The sequence below is a fragment of the Penicillium robsamsonii genome, assembly GCF_028829455.1.
Source record: "Penicillium robsamsonii strain IBT 29466 chromosome Unknown utg000003l_segment0_segment0, whole genome shotgun sequence".
Lineage (NCBI taxonomy): Eukaryota > Fungi > Ascomycota > Eurotiomycetes > Eurotiales > Aspergillaceae > Penicillium > Penicillium robsamsonii.
In genome coordinates this window covers 7,064,604-7,080,830 of record NW_026643221.1, presented here as the reverse complement: position 1 = coordinate 7,080,830, position 16,227 = coordinate 7,064,604, and the positions used below count along the sequence as shown (strand labels likewise).

At 49.2% G+C, this 16,227-nt stretch overlaps 5 protein-coding genes across 5 annotated transcripts; 3 read left to right on the top strand and 2 right to left on the bottom strand.

Moving 5' to 3' along the window:
* Positions 1 to 270: 270 nt before the first annotated feature.
* Positions 271 to 9,385, top strand: tor (putative TOR pathway phosphatidylinositol 3-kinase TorA; the record flags this gene model as incomplete). Its single annotated transcript, XM_057231706.1, has 5 exons — positions 271 to 463; positions 519 to 7,153; positions 7,212 to 7,600; positions 8,018 to 8,047; positions 8,107 to 9,385. The coding sequence occupies exons 1-5, from the start codon at positions 337 to 339 to the stop codon at positions 9,383 to 9,385; spliced, it is 8,460 nt and encodes a 2,819-aa protein (XP_057086796.1). The 5' UTR covers positions 271 to 336.
* Positions 9,386 to 10,077: 692 nt separating this feature from the next.
* Positions 10,078 to 11,181, bottom strand: N7447_007443 (HesB/IscA family protein; the record flags this gene model as incomplete). The annotated part of the gene is made up of 2 exons (XM_057231705.1): positions 10,078 to 10,449; positions 10,855 to 11,181. 2 exons carry the CDS (start codon positions 11,179 to 11,181, stop codon positions 10,078 to 10,080), a joined length of 699 nt encoding a protein of 232 aa, XP_057086795.1.
* A 302-nt stretch (positions 11,182 to 11,483) lies between these two features.
* On the top strand, positions 11,484 to 13,121 carry bna5-1 (kynureninase; the record flags this gene model as incomplete). Its single annotated transcript, XM_057231704.1, has 4 exons — positions 11,484 to 11,673; positions 11,742 to 12,085; positions 12,153 to 12,633; positions 12,682 to 13,121. 4 exons carry the CDS (start codon positions 11,484 to 11,486, stop codon positions 13,119 to 13,121), a joined length of 1,455 nt encoding a protein of 484 aa, XP_057086794.1.
* A 326-nt stretch (positions 13,122 to 13,447) lies between these two features.
* N7447_007441 (MFS transporter) lies at positions 13,448 to 15,037 on the top strand (the record flags this gene model as incomplete). The annotated part of the gene is made up of 2 exons (XM_057231703.1): positions 13,448 to 13,705; positions 13,763 to 15,037. The coding sequence occupies 2 exons, from the start codon at positions 13,448 to 13,450 to the stop codon at positions 15,035 to 15,037; spliced, it is 1,533 nt and encodes a 510-aa protein (XP_057086793.1).
* A 195-nt stretch (positions 15,038 to 15,232) lies between these two features.
* Positions 15,233 to 15,933, bottom strand: N7447_007440 (ER membrane protein complex subunit 4; the record flags this gene model as incomplete). Its single annotated transcript, XM_057231702.1, has 3 exons — positions 15,233 to 15,340; positions 15,394 to 15,740; positions 15,796 to 15,933. 3 exons carry the CDS (start codon positions 15,931 to 15,933, stop codon positions 15,265 to 15,267), a joined length of 561 nt encoding a protein of 186 aa, XP_057086792.1. The 3' UTR covers positions 15,233 to 15,264.
* Between the last annotated feature and the right edge of the window lie 294 nt (positions 15,934 to 16,227).

Genomic DNA, 16,227 nt, shown 5'->3' with positions numbered 1-16,227 from the left:
ATCATTTGGGTGACGTATTTGGTGCTGAGGGTAATATGACTCAATTATTAGGCACACCAGGATTTGAATTATATTCATACACCAGGTATTATCCTTAATATACTGAACACTGTCAAGATAAATATCGAAATAGTATGTAGTGATTACTTATAGAGTGGTTGTAGATGGTCGAGGGAGACAGGCGGGAACTCCAAACTGGCCCGTGCACCTCTCGACCTTCTCCAAGCCTCACACATGACCTTCCCTCTACCATCCAACTTTATGCGCTCTGCGTGTTTTTATTTTATGGCCTAGACCTTGTATTCCAATGTCCACCCTGGGGTGTGATTCACAAATATGGCCCAAGCAGGTGCAATCACAGACGTGACCCAAAGGTTGTTCGTGGAGCTTAAGTCAAAGAATGAGGAGGCCAGGGCCAGAGCTGCTTACGAGCTCTACGATAATGTCCTATCCGTGTCTAGAGGTACTACCGGTTGAACCCCGAGACCTCTAACTAGCTGACATATCTCCTTCTGCAGATTGGCCGTCGGAGAAGTTCGTGGAATTTTACAACGCCGTTAGCCAACGCATCGCCCAACTCGTGGTCAACGGCAGCGATGCAAACGAAAGAATCGGTGGCTTGTTAGCACTCGATCGGCTCATTGACTTTGACGGTGTTGATGCGGCTCAGAAAACAACGAGATTTGCCAGCTACTTGCGGAGCGCCCTTCGCAGCAATGATAACGTGGTCTTGGTGTATGCGGCCCGATCGCTGGGCCGCCTCGCGAAACCCGGCGGGGCCCTAACCGCAGAACTGGTGGAAAGTGAAATACAATCTGCGTTAGAATGGTTACAATCCGAGCGCCAGGAAAGTCGGCGGTTTGCTGCAGTGCTTGTGATCCGGGAACTGGCCAAGGGCTCACCAACACTCCTCTACGGATTCGTTCCGCAGGTTTTTGAGCTTGTCTGGGTTGCCCTTCGAGATCCGAAAGTCCTCATCCGTGAGACTGCCGCCGAGGCCGTTGGCGAATGCTTTGAAATAATCGTGGCTCGTGATTCTCAAGTCCGTCAATCATGGTTTGCACGGATACACGATGAAGCACTCCTAGGCTTGAAGTCCCATAACATTGATCATATTCATGGCTCCATTTTAATCATCAAAGAATTGATCTTGAAGGGCACAATGTTCATGAAGGAACATTATCGGAATGCTTGCGAAATCATCCTCCGCCTCAAGGACCACCGTGACCCAAAGATTCGCACCGAAGTCGTCCTCACCATCCCCATTCTTGCCTCATATGCCCCCACCGATTTCATTGAGATCTATCTCCACAAATTCATGGTCTACCTCCAAGCACAACTCAAAAGGGACAAAGAGAGGAACTCCGCCTTCATTGCCATCGGAAAGATTGCCAATGCAGTAGGCACTGCTATCAGCCAATATCTCGATGGCATCATTATCTACATTCGAGAGGGACTTGCAATGAAGGCGAGGAATCGATCGGGAGTTAACGAAGCACCGATGTTTGAATGCATTAGCATGCTGTCCCTCGCAGTGGGACAGGCACTCAGCAAATACATGGAGGCTCTTCTGGATCCCATTTTTGCCTGTGGGCTGAGCAAGTCATTAACACAGGCTCTAGTCGACATGGCCCATTACATTCCTCCCATCAAACCTATGATCCAGGAAAAGCTTCTTGATATGCTGAGTATCATCCTTTGTGGAACGCCATTCCGTCCCCTCGGCTGTCCCGAAAACCGACTACCTCCCATGCCATCATTCGCAAAAGACTTTGCACCCCATGAGCTTCACTCCGATTCCGATATCGCATTGGCACTTCACACATTGGGCAGCTTTGACTTCTCTGGGCACATACTGAACGAGTTCGTGCGTGATGTTGCTATCAACTACGTGGAAAATGATAATCCGGAAATTCGCAAAGCGTCAGCTCTTACATGCTGTCAACTGTTCGTTCACGATCCGATCATCAACCAAACTAGCGGGCACTCTATTCAAGTTGTCAGCGAGGTTATTGACAAGCTCTTGACTGTGGGCATCGGAGACCCTGACCCTGAAATCCGACGGACCGTTTTGTGGTCATTGGACCGCAAATTCGATCGTCATTTGGCACGACCAGAGAATATTCGATGTTTGTTTTTAGCAGTCAATGATGAGGTTTTTGATGTCAAAGAAGCCGCAATCTGCATTATCGGTCGGCTTTCCAGCGTCAACCCTGCCTATGTCTTCCCGCCGCTACGAAAACTGCTGGTCAATCTTCTCACTGGCCTTGGCTTCGCGAATACCGCTCGCCAAAAGGAGGAAACAGCTCAACTCATTAGCTTGTTTGTCTCTAATGCAACAAAATTGATTAGGTCATACGTTGATCCCATGGTGACCGCATTGTTGCCCAAATCAACAGACATTAATCCCGGCGTTGCTGCCACTACTTTGAAGGCTGTTGGTGAGCTCGCCAATGTCGGCGGCCATGAGATGAGACAATATCTGCCGCAGATTATGCCAATTATTTTGGACTCACTCCAGGACCTTTCGTCGCATACCAAACGCGAAGCTGCGCTTCGGACGTTGGGACAGTTGGCGAGCAATTCAGGCTACGTTATCGAGCCATACATGGAATATCCCCATCTTCTCGCCGTACTCATCAATATTATCAAAACAGAACAGACAGGCTCTCTACGCAAAGAGACCATCAAGCTTCTCGGAGTCCTCGGTGCCCTCGATCCCTACAAGTACCAACAGATCAGCGAGATCGAACCCGATGTGCACCACATCAACGAGATACAGAATGTTTCTGATGTTGCCCTCATTATGCAGGGTCTCACTCCCTCCAACGAGGAGTATTATCCCACGGTGGTCATCCATACTTTGATGCAGAACATTTTGCGTGAAAACTCCCTGGCACAATATCACTCAGCTGTCATTGATGCCATCGTCACAATTTTCAAGACTCTGGGTTTGAAGTGTGTCCCGTTCCTTGGACAAATTATTCCAGGGTTCATCTTGGTTATCAGAAGCGCTCCTGCTAGCCGCCTTGAGTCATATTTCAATCAAATGGCAATCTTGGTGAATATCGTGCGACAGCATATTCGCACTTTCTTGCCAGAGATAATCGAGGTTATTAGAGATTTCTGGGATGCTTCATATCAAATCCAGGGTACGATTATATCCTTGGTCGAGGCGATTGCTAGGTCGTTGGAAGGAGAATTCCGGAAGTATCTTGCTGGTCTGATTCCTTTGATGCTTGATACACTGGATAAAGACACATCGCCTCGTCGCCAGCCCTCTGAGAAGATTCTCCATGCTCTTTTGATTTTCGGTACAAGCGGAGAGGAATACATGCATCTCATCATTCCTTCTATTGTTCGTCTATTTGATCGGCCACAAAATCCTCAGAGCATACGAAAATCCGCTATCGACAGCTTGACAAAACTCTCGCGGCAAGTTAATGTCTCTGACTTTGCATCCCTAATGGTTCATTCCCTGTCACGGGTTGTGGCTAGCGGTGATCGTGTGTTGCGTCAAGCTGCGATGGACTGCATCTGTGCCCTCATCTTCCAACTCGGACAGGACTTCACGCATTACATTCATCTTCTCAACAAGGTCCTAAAAACTCATCAGATTACGCATGTCAACTACCAAATCCTTGTGACGAAACTCCAGAAAGGCGACCCACTCCCGCAGGACCTCAACCCAGAAGAGGTTTATGCTTTCCCTACTGATGACACCAATTTTTCTGAAATTGGACAAAAGAAGATTGTCGTGAACCAGCAACATCTCAAGAACGCGTGGGATGCTTCGCAGAAGTCCACTCGTGAGGATTGGCAGGAATGGATACGCCGTTTCAGCATTGAGCTCTTGAAGGAATCCCCATCCCCAGCATTGCGTGCATGTGCTAGCTTGGCTGGAATCTACCAGCCGCTCTCAAGGGACCTTTTCAATGCTGCTTTTGTCTCGTGTTGGACCGAGTTATATGATCAATACCAGGAAGAGCTCGTCCGCTCAATTGAAAAGGCGCTTACTTCTCCCAACATCTCCCCAGAGATTTTGCAAATTCTTCTCAATCTGGCTGAATTCATGGAGCACGACGACAAGGCTCTGCCCATCGACATCCGCACTCTTGGAAAGTATGCTGCCAAGTGTCACGCTTTTGCTAAAGCCCTTCACTACAAAGAACTCGAGTTTGAGCAAGATCAGAACTCTGGTGCTGTCGAGGCTTTGATTACCATTAACAACCAGCTTCAACAATCCGACGCCGCCATTGGTATCCTTCGCAAAGCGCAGGCGTATCGTGATGTCGAGCTCAAGGAAACGTGGTTTGAAAAGCTTCAACGGTGGGATGAAGCCCTTGCCGCTTACAAGCGACGCGAGAAGACAGACCCGGACTCGTTTGGTATCACAATGGGTAAGATGCGCTGTTTGCATGCTCTTGGCGAGTGGAAGGTTCTCTCGGACCTCGCTCAAGAAAAATGGAACCAAGCATCACTGGAGCATCGCCGAGCTATTGCACCTCTTGCCGCTGCCGCTGCCTGGGGTCGGGGTCAGTGGGAGTTGATGGACTCTTACCTTGGTGTCATGAAAGAGCAGACTCCGGATCGCTCATTCTTCGGTGCCATTCTGGCAATCCATCGCAACCAATTCGAAGAGGCCAATATGTACATTGAGAAGGCTCGCAATGGTCTCGATACGGAATTGTCTGCTCTTCTGGGAGAGTCATACAACCGTGCCTACAATGTCGTTGTCCGGGTCCAGATGCTCGCTGAGCTAGAAGAGATCATCACATACAAGCAAAACATCGGCGACCCTGAAAAGCAAGATGCCATGCGTAAAACGTGGAATCAAAGATTGCTTGGGTGTCAACAAAACGTGGAAGTGTGGCAGCGTATGCTCAAGGTCAGAGCTCTTGTCACTGCCCCACGTGAGAATCTTGACATGTCCATCAAGTTCGCCAATCTTTGTCGCAAGTCCAATCGCATGGGTCTTGCAGAACGGTCCCTTGCATCTCTAGAGACAGTGGTGTCCGATGCCAATGGCATGCGCACTATCGCACCACCCGAAGTCACATACGCCAGGCTGAAATTCAGTTGGGCGAATGGTCACCAACTAGAATCTCTTGAAATGATGAAGGAGTTTACCTCTGGTCTGACCGATGATTTTTCCAGATACAACACACTCATGGTATCAAATGCCGATCATCACGGCGTGAATGGAGTCAACGGGGTTGCCGATCAGAATCACCCAGATGTTATCAGCCTGAACGAACGGATTGGTGACGCGAGCAAATTCAGAAAGCTTCTTTCCAAGAGCTATCTTAGGCAGGGCGAGTGGCAGACGACTCTACAGAGGGGCGATTGGAGGCCAGAACACGTTCGAGATGTTCTCAATGCCTATTCGGCAGCGACCCAATACAACCGCGATTCATACAAGGCATGGCACTCCTGGGCACTTGCAAACTTCGAAGTTGTTACAACGATTTCCAATCAGGCCAATCGTGAGGGCTTGCCTACGCCGGTTCCTCCCCATATCGTTACAGAGCATGTAATTCCTGCCATTCGCGGATTCATTCGCTCCATTGCCTTGTCCTTGACATCTTCCTTGCAAGACACCTTGAGATTACTCACTCTGTGGTTTAATCACGGCGGAGATCATGAGGTGAATACTGTCGTCACGGAAGGATTTACGGCTGTCAATATTGACACTTGGCTTGCTGTCACTCCTCAACTGATCGCTCGAATCAATCAGCCCAATATCAGGGTCCGGGGTGCGGTTCATAGGTTGCTTGCCGAGGTTGGGAAAGCCCATCCTCAAGCCCTTGTGTATCCACTGACGGTGGCAATGAAATCGAACGTAACTCGACGCTCTCAATCTGCTAGCAACATCATGGAAAGCATGCGGCAACATAGCGCCAAGCTTGTCGAGCAAGCAGATCTTGTTAGTCATGAGCTTATCCGAGTTGCCGTCTTGTGGCATGAACTCTGGCATGAAGGCTTGGAAGAAGCCTCTCGTCTCTATTTCGGTGATCACAATGTTGAAGGCATGTTCTCAACACTTGCCCCCTTCCATGATATGCTAGACAAGGGCGCCGAGACCCTTCGTGAGGTGTCATTTGCGCAAGCTTTCGGTCGCGATCTGGCTGAAGCCAAGCACTACTGCATGATGTATCGCGAATCAGAGGAAATCGGTGATCTCAACCAAGCTTGGGACTTGTATTACACTGTGTTCCGCAAGATCAGCCGACAACTACCACAGTTATCGACTCTCGATCTCAAATATGTGTCTCCTCGACTCAAGGATTGCTCAGATCTTGACCTTGCCGTCCCAGGAACATACCAGAGTGGCAAGCCAGTCATTCGAATCATGAGTTTTGACCCGATCTTGCATGTCTTGCAGACAAAGAAACGACCACGTCGCATGACGCTCAAGGGCAGCAACGGAAGTTCTTACATGTACCTTGTCAAGGGTCATGAAGATATTCGACAAGATGAGCGAGTCATGCAACTATTCGGCTTATGCAATACCTTGCTAGATAATGACAGCGAGAGTTTCAAGCGACACTTGTCGGTCCAGCGCTTCCCTGCTATTCCATTGTCTCAGAGCTCTGGTCTGCTGGGATGGGTGTCCAACAGTGATACATTGCATGCCTTGATCAAGGAATATCGTGAAAGCCGTCGGATCCTCCTCAACATCGAGCACCGGATCATGCTTCAAATGGCACCTGACTACGATAGCCTTACTCTCATGCAGAAGGTTGAAGTCTTCGGCTACGCTATGGACAACACGACTGGCAAAGATTTGTATCGTGTGCTATGGCTCAAGAGCAAGAGCTCCGAGGCATGGCTCGAACGCCGTACGAACTATACACGATCGCTCGGTGTTATGTCTATGGTCGGCTACATCCTTGGTTTGGGAGACAGACATCCATCGAACTTGTTACTGGACCGTGGTAATGGCCGTGTGGTTCATATCGACTTTGGTGATTGTTTCGAGATTGCAATGCACCGAGAGAAGTATCCGGAGCGGGTTCCGTTCCGACTTACTCGCATGTTGACATTCGCCATGGAAGTCAGCAACATTGAGGGTAGCTACCGCATCACTTGCGAGGCTGTTATGCGTGTTCTACGAGAGCATAAGGATTCCTTAATGGCTGTTTTGGAGGCTGTAAGTGACCTGGTTTCTTGATGTTCTAAAACCACACCCACTGACTTTTACTTTCTAGTTCATCCATGACCCCCTAATCAATTGGCGTCTGGGTACACAAGATTCGTCCCCCGACCGGGTGTCTCTCCCTGCGGATCGCCGCGGGTCCATCATGGACGGTGTCAATTTCGAACCCGGCGCCCAACCAGCCGATTTCTCCCGTCGCCGCCGCCCGTCCATGCTTGAAGGTGGTATTCTCGATGCTCCGGAAGGCGTTCCACAAGAAGCCCGTGAGGCACAGAATGCCCGTGCTCTCCAGGTTCTCGCCCGAGTCAAGGAGAAGCTCACTGGACGAGACTTCAGGAATAATGAAGAGTTGAGTGTCAGTGACCAGGTGGACAAGCTCATCGCGCAGGCAACCAACGTTGAAAATATCTGTCAACACTGGATTGGATGGTGTAGTTTCTGGTAATCTGACTTTGCTCTTGGAGTCCCATGGCGATGACGATATGATATGATGCGTTTTGTTTCGATTTCGATTCCTCACCTTGTATTTAGAGTTAACCCCTGTCATTTGCTTTTTTCTCGTTTTTATTTCTAACTTCTACACCTCTAATGCTTCTGGTTTATAGTTAATTCTACCTCCTTGGTAGTTGAGGCTGTATACCCTTGAGGAAGAAAAGGAAATGGGAAATTTTTATTTTATTCTATTTTTTTATTTTATTCATATTCATCGTAAGACATTACTCCATATCAAAAAGTATAGTTCTCGGAGATATCACGTGATTAGTGGCAACTGACCTTCAGGTGCCGAAGGGGATTTACCTTCGGACATAGCCAACGTACTCATACCAACTTTTTTATTTTATTTTTTGCATTTCCAAGCATCATGGGTGGAGATCTGAACCTGAAGAAGTAAGTATCAAGTCCCGGCTTCCAAATTTAGTGAAGCATAACACTAATATCCCAACCAGGTCATGGCATCCAGGCTTGATGAAGAACCAGGAGCGCGTATGGCTCGAAGAGAAGCGCGCTCTGGACGAGCGCAAACAGATCGCGCAGCTACGACGTGAACGCGAGGAGGAGCGCCAGATGGAAGAGATTCAACGCCTCCAAGAAGCCTCTGGAAAGACAAAGCAAGTCAGCCGAGTCGACTGGATGTACCAGGCACCCTCGACCGAGACCGGGCACTACTCGGAGGAGATGGAAGGATACCTACTAGGAAAGCGACGCATTGATGGAGTCCTTCTGAAGAACGACCCTGACACAAAGAAGCTGGAGAAGGGTTCGGAGGTGGTAGGCAACGGTGCGGCAGCAGGCCCATCTATTGTCTCGGCGCGCGACACCATGTCTAAGGTTATGGCGGACCCGCTACTCGAAGTGAAGAAAAGAGAACAGGCGGCTTATGAGGCGATGGTGAAAGAGACGCTCAGACGCAAGGAAAGAGAGAAGGAACGCGGAGATCGTGATCGGGGAAAGGATCGTGACCGTCGCCACCGCACCCACGACTCAAAGCGCAGACGCTATAGTGATGATGCTAGTGATGAGCGCCGTGACCGCCACCACCGAAGATCTTCACCTAGACGACACCGATCTAGATCACCCGCTTCACCCGATCGATCTTCCCGCAGACACCGAAGTGACCGTGATCGTGAACGCCGTGGCGACGAACACCGCTCAGGCAACCGTGATCGGAGGAGCGACGAGAACCGATCTCGCCGGGACGATAGGGACCGGGGCCGAGACCATCGTGACTATCACGATAAGAGAGACTCCCACTCCAGCCGACACCAAGATCGCGACGACAGAAGTGCCCGGCGAGAGCGCTCACTATCCCGGAACTCCCGATCCCCCCGCCCATCTAGCGATTACAAAGAGCGACCCACTGCCGACGAAGATCGCCACCGTGACTTCCCTCGGCGCGAATACAACAATCGACGTGACCCTGGCCGGACCATGGGGCCACCCTCGACCCGTCCCCCAACAAACAAGCCTGATCCCAAGGAGCTGGAAGAAGAACGCCGTCGTAAATTGGCAGAAATGCAATCCAACGCTGCAGAAATCGAATCAGAGCGACTCCGGCGAATCACGGAGATCTCTGCCAAGGAGGAAGAGCAGCGGGAGGCTGACGATAGGCAGCGCTCAGACCGTGGCAGGTTCATGTCTGATATCAATAAGCGAGTACAAGAGGATACCCTGGATGAACGCATTCGGCGTAGCCGTGGTGGACTTGCGAAGATGGAGGAGGATTAAGACCGTTTTTGGTTCTACCTGAGACTATCCATTTGCCGTTGCTTCAGTCTCTATATTCATGGTTTCTTGTTTTCTTCTTAGCGATTCCAGAAATTTTGATACACCAATCAATGATGTCTATTGTTCAAGCGTTTTCCCCTCCAATTGTATCACAGCATACAATCCCCTTTGTTCTTCTGGACATCTAGCCGGGGATAGAGCTCAGAGACAGTCGACTTGTGGACCAAAAGATGACCTTGTAATCACGTAGGCAAATCAGACCGCTACCCTGATTGATTACAAGATTTAACCACCAGGCCAAACCTTGGAAAGATCATGGCAACAATCAGAACCTCCGATTGCAGCGGTATATGTACTAGGCCCTAGCATTGATTCAGGACCACACAAGTCAGCACGGTACTTTGTAGATATCCATGAAAATACTCATTAATTTGAGTGACATGTAGCCTTTTTTTTTCTTGTAGAAAAATACTATCAGGGGTTTGGTCGACCTGCTAAAACGCATCATGTTACTTGTTACTTATCTTAAATCGATGATGTTGATAGTTGGCCAATATAAGAGAAGAGGGGTATAGCATGTAATTATCTATCTTTCCAGTGTGCAGAATGCAGTATGATGTACATAAAATAATAGAAGAAAGGGAAGAAAATAGTAGATACCATCTCTTCTATCCCTCCAAGGGACAAATTGCTCAATCACTGACATCGAAACTTGTCCCACAGCCGCAGTTACTTGTTGCGCGGGGGTTATCCACAATCTTGAACTGGCTCCCGATCAACTCGGTGGTATAGTCCACAGTGCTGCCGTGCAGCAGCTCGAGCGAGGGCTCATCCATAACGACCTTGGCCTGGCCGGCTGACTCTGTGGCAGCTTCTGGAGCATCTGCTTCTCCTTCAAACACAGTATCCTCTTCTGGGTCAATTTTGGAAGCCCCCTCTAGAGACATCATGTACTGGAAACCATGGCATCCGCCACTGGTGACTGTGATGCGAAGATGGTGGTATGGATTCTCTTCCTTGATGGCGGAGGGAGAAGAGGTTGGGTCCGTGATTTCGCGGAGGCGCTGCGCTGGGTTAGCTTCATGATTCGCAGAGATAGAGAGCTCGGATGACGAAGAAGAAGCAAAAAAAAACCCCCCCAAAAAAAACATGCAACAGTGAGGATTCGCTGGTGGTCACCCACCCAACTACTAACTCACCGGCGTGTGGCTTAAGTACGGCTGAGCGGACGGGAAGCCCTGTTTTCCACACCCTATGGTCGCATGTACTTAGAGGAGCATTTGAAGGGCCCATGGCGCGGCCATACGGTAGTTCCCTGCTCGGCTGAAAGCAAGTCGACACCGAGACAGACCCCTAACACTTGATGCCATACAGCCCGAACAGCTTCCCGTCCGTCCCAACACAAGCCAGATAGAAGAGCGAAGCAAAAGCAGGCAAATCGATAGCAAAGAAATCCATTATCAGCTCACCTCCACAGCCCGTGGCGAAATAGCCATCATGAGGGGTTCTCCATCATCTCCGGTTCTCGGATTTTGCGTCACCTTGGTCGCCGGACGGACGGACGAGGAAGAAAAACACGCATGTTGCTGGCGAATATAGCGGGAGGTTGGGAATTGAGGTGCTGAGTGTTTGAGAGGATGCACGCTACTTGCGACAGTGCCAGGCCGGCGAGGAACGATTTCGCCGCCGGGAATTGCGGAGAGGCGCAAAGCCAGTCGGGAAGTTGAGAAGAACCGGCACGTTTGTGCTTGGGATAACCTGCGAGCGGGTGTCGATGAGAATAAATGGCGTAACATGACTGATGTATGAAAGAATAAAATCCTTCAAGAAGAGAAGGCAGAAAGATGAAACACACTTGATATCAAATCATCCCATTCCGATTACATCGGGTTAGTCAGTTTAGCGTGACACCATTGGTCAGACAAAGTCGGATATTATGGGCAGAATAATGACCCTATCAGGAAGGGATCGCCGCATGGTGGGGGACTGCAGATAAATGTATCAACCTTGTACAAGCCTGTGTTGAAGTTCTGACTTGGCACAGCTCTCGGCATTGGGAATTGTACTACCGAATTTCAGGAACGCCTGGTCTGTCATCATGGGTTCCCGGCTGCATGTTCGGGACATCAAAAGCGGTTCCCCGCTTCCCTATACAGATGATATCAGGGCTTACAAGAAGGAGTATGCCGAAGCTCTTGATGCCCAAGATCCACTTCGGAATTTCCGGGATGAGTTTATTATTCCATCCAAGAAGGATCTTAAGCGGAAGACTCTGGCAGGAGACGGTAGTGCGTATCAGGTTTTCTTGTGTACCCAAACATCCGTTCTAATCTTTGGCTTCGTTCCTTCTCGTTAGGCAATGAAGCGTCAGATGAAAAATGCATCTACTTTTGTGGTAACTCACTGGGTGTTCAGCCTCGTAACACCCAGAAATATATCGAGCAGTACCTACGAACTTGGGCTACGAAAGGCGTGACCGGGCACTTCGTGCCACATGACGATCAATTGCTACCTCCTTTTGTTGATGTTGACACCGCAGCCTCCAAGCTTATGGCCTCAGTTGTCGGTGCTTCGCAAAGTGAAGTGGCTGTTATGGGCACCTTGACCGCCAATTTGCACCTGCTAATGGCAAGCTTCTATCGCCCAACCAAAGAGAAGTATAGGATTATACTGGAGGGCAAGGCGTTTCCCAGTGACCATGTATGTTTCTCAACTGTGCAGTCCAATTGTGGACTTTATCACTGGTACTAACATGAGTGCAATTCAGTATGCGGTTGAGTCTCAGCTCCGCCATCATAACTTCGATCCGAAGGACGGCATGATTCTGATCGAACCCAAGGATCTAGATCAGCCTACCTTGAGCACAGAACAAATCATCAAAGTGATTGATGACAACGCTTCCAGTACCGCACTCGTCCTCCTGTCGGCTATTCAGTTCTACACAGGACAGTACTTTGATATCGAACGGATTACGGCTCACGCCCACTCTAAGGGCATCTTGATCGGCTGGGACTGCGCTCATGCCGCTGGCAACGTGGATTTGCGGCTTCACGATTGGAATGTGGATTTTGCAGCCTGGTGCAATTACAAGTACCTCAACAGCGGGCCAGGTGGAATAGGAGGACTATTTGTCCATGAGCGTCACGGCTCGGTTGATGAGAAACAGCCCGAAAATGACGAGACATTCCGGCCTCGACTCTCAGGCTGGTGGGGTGGAGATATCAAAACGCGCTTTAACATGGAAAACAGTGGGTATCTGATTCCGATGTATAGATAGACGAGACTGACAACTCTAGAATTTCTGCCACAGCCGGGTGCAGCTGGCTTCCAGCTGTCAAATCCCTCTGTTTTGGACATCAATGCGGTTGTTGCATCTCTTGAAATCTTCAACTGGACAACAATGAAGGAAATTCGACAGAAATCCCTCAACCTCACAGGATATCTAGAACATATTTTGATGAAATATCCTCTAGATGCGGCCCCTGAAGATAAACCATTCACCCTCATCACGCCATCAAACCCAGCCGAGAGAGGTGCTCAGCTTAGTCTACGTCTCCAGCCAGGGTTGCTAGATCATGTTTTGCATTGTCTGGAGGAGAATGGTGTTGTTATTGACGAGAGGAAACCAGATGTGGTTCGCGTCGCCCCTGCGCCCTTGTATAACACTTACACGGAAGTGTGGGAGTTCTGTCGGATCTTTTTGCAGGCGTGCAAAGAAGCCGTGAAGGCGCGTTGACCATTATGTTGTGTATTATCGTATTATATGAACTGCATATGTTTAGAATCACCTATGTAAAAGTGAAATTTGTTAATATTTTCTTTTGAATATTCATTTATACCACTCTAGAGCTAGGAAGTGCCATGTCGTATAAATGTTGGAATCCGTAAAAAGTAGGGATCGACCTCATAAAGGCTTCGGCTTCTCGGCACGCCATCCAGTCCTGTTATCTCCGCAAATGGAGATATGGATCCCCGCTTACGGGCCAGCGAGAAAAATTGGAGTCGGGGCTGTTTCTCTGCGTCGATGCCTCTTTGCTCTGTTTGGTTTCGGACACAGCCTAGATGACGGAGAAGGAAATACAGTCTGTTTCGCACCCGGAATCCGGTCAAGATGCGAATGTGGGGAGAGGCGGAGATCTTGCTGATGTCGACTACTCAGCCTTCACGGTCGGTCAGCGTAGGTATATTGTCTTCATGGCCTCTTGGGCTGGGTTCTTCTCGCCTGTCTCTTCTCAGATCTACTTCCCCGCATTGAATACCTTGGCGAAGGATCTGCATGTATCAAATTCATTAATCAATCTGACTTTGACGAGTTATATGGTAAAGCTTCCTATGTGTATAAGGAAAATGGTATGTTGTTGGCTAACAAGAAGGTAGATTTTTCAAGGACTGTCGCCCATGTTTATTGGTGATTTTGCAGACAAAGCTGGCCGACGACCAGCATATATCGTGTGCTTCGCCATCTATATTGCAGCCAATATCGGACTTGCCCTCCAAAACAACTATGCAGCTCTCTTCGTTCTCCGATGCTTGCAAAGTGCAGGGAGTAGCACTACCATTGCCCTCGCATCGGGAGTGGTCTCCGATGTAGCCACAGCATCACAACGGGGTTCTTACATAGGATTCGTCACGGCAGGATCTCTCATGGGCCCTTCGGTCGGACCAGTAGTCGGAGGTCTATTGTCTCAATATTTGGGTTGGCGGGCGATCTTCTGGTTTCTGACCATTTTCGCAGCAGCTTTTATGGTTCCGTTTCTGGTTTTCTTCCCGGAAACTGCTCGTGGGATTGTCGGCGATGGCTCATTGCCTCCTCAAAAATGGAATATGTCCCTGATTAGCTACCTAAAGTCCCGAAAAGATCGCGAAGAAGGCACCATATCTACGGCGATTGCATCCACGCAGAAACTCAAGTTTCCCAATCCTTTCCAGACGCTTGCTATTGTATTCCAGAAGGATACCAGCCTCATCCTCTTCTGTAATGCTATTCTTTTTGCTGGATTCTACGACGTGAGCGCAAGCATCCCTTCTATCTTCAATGAGCTCTACGGGCTAGACGACCTCCAGATCGGTCTCTGCTATATTCCGTTTGGCCTCGGTGCGACCGTCGCTTCCATCGTCAATGGCAAGTTCCTGGACTTCAACTATCGCCGACTCGCAAAGAAATTGAACTTCCCTCTAACCAAGAACCGCGAAACTGACTTGCGGAACTTTCCTATTGAAAAAGCTCGTCTTCAGCTCGCATTCCCTCTTCTGGCATTAGGAAGCATCTCCGTTCTTGTGTTTGGGTGGTTCTTGAACTATGGAATTCATCTCGCTGCGCCAACATGTATTCTGTTCCTCATGGGATTGACATTGACAGGGGCATTCAATACCATCAGCACACTTCTGGTAGACCTATATCCAACACAGGCGGCCAAGGCCACTGCTGCCAATAATTTCGGGCGTTGCTTACTGGGAGCCGGCGCAACGGCACTCATCGATCCTATGCTTTCTGCCATGGGCCGAGGCTGGTGTTTCACATTCATCGCGTTGGTGATGATGGCCACGACACCGCTTCTTTTGATCGTGATTCGAAAGGGGCCAGAGTGGCGTGAAGAGCGTCGTCTGAAAGAGGAAGCTAAGAACACTAGGGATGATAATGCTTCAAGTTAGAAGTGACAGCCCGATGACCATCATGCACTACATTTTTCCTGTCGATACCCCTTTAAACCTTGCGCTCAATAACTGCATTATTATAGAACTCTTTAATACAAGAAGGCAAAGGACCAACATGATGATCACTGCCATGATAAGCTGTTGTTCCAAATTGCATTATCATCCACGGACGCATTTCCAACAGTCTCTTTTCACTATTTAACCCGTACTCCAAGCCTACCGCATCACCTGAAAGCAAAATGAGCCCGCTCCAAAGGCTGCCGTTCTGACTCCCATGCTAGCCAATCCGATCTCGTAGTTCTGTGTATATGTTAGCAAGATAAGCGCCGTCAAAGCTAGAGAGCAAGACTTACGGCAATAGGCCCATCGCATTGACCTTCCAGATACCCAAACCCAGTAATACCAGCTGCATCAACATGTAGACTACCTTCACTCCAAGCATACGTGAATGTGTCGACGGGGTTTCGTACTTGGCAAACGCCGCGTTGGTATTGATCAGACCCTGGATGGGACCCTTGAACAACATGAGGACCATCATGATGCTGAAAATCTGAAGACTGTTGCCAGACATGTACATCATAATGGCATTCATTGGGATCTGCTTGGACGGGGCGATGGCGATCTCCCACGCTTTCTTCATTTTAAGCGCGTCGGTCTCGTCAGGTTTCTTCGTAGTAGATTGTTGCTGCTGTTGTTGACGCTAAAAATCACTCGCATTAGTATATTCGCATAGTATTATGATTTGTGGAACTCACCTGCTTGCCTCCCCGACTGCTCGAGAAGCCTGGCGGGTCCGAGATGCTGGATGCGGCCTTTGAGGGGCGCGGCATCGGGGAGTTTAGCGCAACAACCCATTGCGGAGGAGGAGGAGGTGGTAGACGAGCTTGTGACATGATTAGGATGGTCGATGTGGTGTGTGGGGGGAGATAATCTTAGAGAAACATATGACCGGGGAAGGAAAGTTGCTGGGTAGGGAGGTTTCCTCCGCAGTGGCCACTCCGCCTTCAATTCTCCTTTCCCTCTTTCTCTCTCTCTCTCCTTATTTCCAACTTCTTTAATTTTCTAATTCGTTATTACTTGAGAAAGAACAATGTCCAATCGCTGATTTAATTTGTTTCCGAGTCTCCCGAATGCGCTGCAGGTGAATACGTTCTCGGTCTCACCCTTTTCCTCTCTCAAACTCCCCG